Raw genomic sequence first — 4,289 nt, 5'->3', positions numbered from 1 at the left:
GCCTATCACCCTCACCTTAACCTCCTTCCACATTTCCAATGCACCTCCCCCAAGTCCCTCCTCCCTACCTTTTATCTTAGCCTGCTTGGCACACTCCTCATTCCTGAAGAAGGGCTCATGCCCAAAACGTCGATTCTCCTGCTCCTTGGATGCTGCCTGACCTGCTGCACTTTTCCAGCAACACATTTTCAGCTCTGATCTCCAGCATCTGCAGTCCTCACTTTCTCCTAAAAGCTCTCCGTCATCCAGGTTCCTAGAAGTACTGCCCAGGAGATCCTCTTTCCATTCCAGAACATTCTTGCGTAATCTTGGAATATTAGTATTGCATAAAATATTATAAAAATAGAGGAGGGCAGGATTGCTGTCTGATCAGAATTGTTCCTGAGATGGGTATTGCTGCAGCCAAAACGTGAATTTCCCAATGAAAAATGCCATGTCCTCAAACTGAGTTACCTGCACACTAACTTTTCAAAGTGCCATTTCCCTGTACATTAAAGCTACTTTCCTAATTTGTTCTGATATTACAGTAAATATTCTTAATGCAGGAGATTCAGTCAGTCTGGAAGGATCAGCAAACCTACCTGCATCTGGCTGTGTAAATCTAACCTGGAGGAGAGTTTAGGTTGCATAAAATAGCAACATGAAATTAGGGTAATCACTTTAAATGGAATATGGAAATTACACACAAATGATGCACAGTATGATTCTGGTTTTTAGTGGGTATGGTTTTAACATGTTTATGCTACAATCTGAACTATACTAAACCTTAAGTGCCCTTTATTAATATTGTGTATTGAAAGTGGTCAAATTTACTCTCATCAATCATTCCTCAGCTAAAACAAATGAGGATAATGCTACCTTTAAAAACATTGATTTAGAAAATATTTAAATATGTAGCATTGACTACTTGATTGTGTAAATGGCAAATTAATTCTAACCAGTCAATGAATGATTAATACAATGAGGAGGAAATCACATTTCAGTTAAGCTTGTTCATGACTTTCTGAGGGAAGTAAATTCTGTAAACTGCTTGAAGCATACTGAAATACAGTACTTAATTGAAAGCCACACATTTGATAAATGCAAGGAAAAGAAACAATCAACTGGCAAAAAAAATTAACCAATGATTGTACTGAATGTCCCAATGCAGCCTTTAAGGAATGAAACCCAGCACAAACTTCTGACATTAGATCACACATCTGCTTCACCTGTGGGAGATCAATAACTGTGGTATTTAACACATTAACACAACAATCTTTCATCAAAAAACCCAATGACATAAGAGTTAGCAAGAACAGCACTGTTAAAACTGGCAATCTTTGAGATAATCCTTTGATTTGTTTAATACATAAACTAAGATCTTTATTCCAGTGGTTTTCCAAGCAATGTTTCACTTCCAGGACTGGTGCATCTTTAATATGGTCAACAGTGACTTTTGACCATTTCTCTGTCAGAAATTGTGCTGCTCGTGGTTGTATATTCAGTGGCCGAATAAAAGGAAGCTGAGTTTTCATTAAATTATTTACTCTCTGACGGTAAAGGTGAACTTTCTCAAGGAAAGCCAAAGGATCCTTTTCATCTTCTAAATATGTACTAAATGTTAGAAGGTCATGTTGTTCTTCCTTCAGTTTTTGCATTTTCTGAATTAATGGAACATACTCACTGGTAATCCTTAAACTGATCTCATCAAAAGTAACCAGAAAAGCTTGCTTTTTGCTTTCCACTATTTTTTGCAGATTCTCAAAATATTGGATAACGGTTTCTTTATCTTGTTGAATGGTTTGTTCCGTTTGTGTTCTCTGGTGCTCCAGTTGTTCAATGAAAATGGATACTTTAGCCCAGTGTTTTTCAGTCAGTTGTTCAACAAGTTTGCTACATGTTTCCTTTTCTTTATTATAAGCATGCTGGAGATCATCAATGGGATGGCCTTGATGATGGCCCACTGTCAAGCAATAACCACATACCAATTTACGGTCAAACAAACAAAACATGTTTAACGGTTGCCTGAAGTGCTCTGAACAGGTAGGAGTCTTTGGGTGTTCTTCTTTCTGGTATTTCTCAATAATTCCCATCAGTGAAAAGTTTATTGGTAATGAGCTTATGCCCACGGGGGGAAGTTCCACAATACTTCTACAAGTAGGACATTTCAGTGGGATTCGAAGATGTCGCCAAATGGAAAAATTTGTTGATTCATGAACAATGTTCTCCAAACAGGTTCGGCAAAAAGTGTGAGAACAAGGCAATACACGAGGGTCTTCAAAGATGGAGTAGCATACAGAACATGTCAGGTCTTCCTCAAAATGATCCATTCTTGCCTGCAAGTAAATAATTAAACATTTTAACTACATCTCAATTGTCCTCAATAAAATACTTCAGAATTTAAATGCACAAATTTGAATGTATACTGTCAATGTAAAAATCAATATACTTTTACAGAAAGAAAATAAGGAGCAGGCACAACATTTAAGGAGCATTAGAAATGAAAGAAAGCTTAAGAATAAGGATTTTAAGGTGATTTACCGAAGTTAAAGCCAAGGCTTTGTTACCAATGCTAGATGAGGGGAGGACAATGCAAGTAACAGGATTAAAACATGTGAGAGGATAAAGTGCTTGAAGGAGGTCTCCTGGACAAAAGGATGAGGCCATACTAAAAAAAAAGGACAAATATTTTAAATATGTTGGATGACGAGAGTGATAGAAAAATGACTTGGTGCAGGTAGCTGTATTTCGGACAATTTGCAGCAATAGAAGTTTACAGATAAGAGTTCATCAAAAAAAAATTTGAGGAATCAAGTCCAGAGATGAAAACTTTGGATACAGTGTCAAGAATGGTGGGTGTAAGGTAGGGCATGGCCAAATGATGTGACTGAAGTAGGCAAAACATTATGTTCAAATTGCATCCTGACTAGAAATATTTCCACACAAATTGATAAAGTGCAGTACAACAAGAAGTAGTGAAGCCATCCTCAGAGAATGTAAGCCCCTTTGGGACAAAGCTAGGGAATGCTGAAGTGAAGTAGTTCTATTTCTCCCCAGGTATACTCCTAGAGCTTTAATTAATCCTTGAGATCTGAAAATTTACACCTGTAATGCCTCAACAAAGCCATAAGTGTGTGGGCTTTCAATGCTCTCCATGGGAACCATTCTTCATTCACAGAACTTGCTTAGTGTTATAAAGTATGCATACCAAGATGCTACTTTGTATTCATCAGCTCAATAGAAACTTTAGGTAGCACCTTTCCCTGTAGAAATTTTCTCAAGCACGTCCAAGACTTGGACACTGATGCCATCTTCCTACTTTATTGAGTTTGTTATTTATGAATCCTTTTTTTTTTACTAATACAGGAGAACTTGATAATAGATAAAAGATTTAATACCTGCTGTATGAAAATAGTTAATTAGAGCAATGTAATTCCCTTAGCTAACTTGTTGGTTGAGAGAGTATATTAGTTTTACATTTTTATTTTATACATGCATACAATAGGATCCTTTAGCCGCAACTTCCTAAAACAATTATCTGTCCCTAATTATAGTTTTGCAGATGTAAGTAAGGAAATGGTTTAAACAGATGTATTTTGAGTCAAAAAGTGAGTAAGGAAATGGAATTTGTGGTTAGAAGGTTATAGGAGTGCTGGGATTGGAGAAACAAATAGGAAACATCTTAATTAATATGTCTAGTCCAACAAGAAGGAAGCGGTGTTAAATTTTGGGAAATGAACTAAGGTGAATGGAATCTGTTACAGTCGGAGATAATTTAGCTAACCTTGGCCACAATATCACTCTGTTTCAAGTAATTATGCAAAGAGACCAGAAATTTTTTTAAAATCATACATTATAACAAAGATGCAGTTTGACCCATTAGCTCTTTGCAAAAGCAATTCTAATAATCTCACTCTCGAGCCTATATTCTTTCTACCCCAACATATTTATTAAATATCTTTTGAAAGACATAACTGATTCTACTTCCACAAACCCCTCAGAATGTGCATTCCAAATCTAGCCACTTACTATTTTTTTTAAAAATCCTTCAAATTGCTTTTGATTCTTTTGCTATTCGTCTTAAGTCTGTGTTGACCGGTCCTTGACCAAAGGTAACAATTTTATTCTATCTCTACTTTTTCAAAAAGTAATATCAAAAATAAAAATAGTGACCTGGTGAAGAGCTAGTTTCAGTGATCCTCGCATGAGTACTTTGGGGAAAGCAACAGCCAGGTGAAAAAAAACTGATCAGAGATTGACCTTCCAGGAGAGAGTATTCAGACATAAATGAGCCATATCCCTTTGAAGAG

General features: G+C 36.4%; 1 protein-coding gene across 1 annotated transcript; it reads right to left on the bottom strand.

The window, feature by feature from the left end:
* Positions 1-158: 158 nt before the first annotated feature.
* On the bottom strand, positions 159-4,272 carry LOC122547271 (tripartite motif-containing protein 59-like). The gene has a single exon (XM_043685909.1). The coding sequence runs from the start codon at positions 2,307-2,309 to the stop codon at positions 984-986; it is 1,326 nt and encodes a 441-aa protein (XP_043541844.1). The 5' UTR covers positions 2,310-4,272; the 3' UTR covers positions 159-983.
* Positions 4,273-4,289: the final 17 nt, after the last annotated feature.

The sequence above is a fragment of the Chiloscyllium plagiosum genome, unplaced genomic scaffold (genome assembly GCF_004010195.1).
Source record: "Chiloscyllium plagiosum isolate BGI_BamShark_2017 unplaced genomic scaffold, ASM401019v2 scaf_6383, whole genome shotgun sequence".
Taxonomy (NCBI): domain Eukaryota; kingdom Metazoa; phylum Chordata; class Chondrichthyes; order Orectolobiformes; family Hemiscylliidae; genus Chiloscyllium; species Chiloscyllium plagiosum.
Note: the sequence above shows the minus strand (reverse complement) of the source record. Positions and strands in the feature narration are given on the sequence as shown.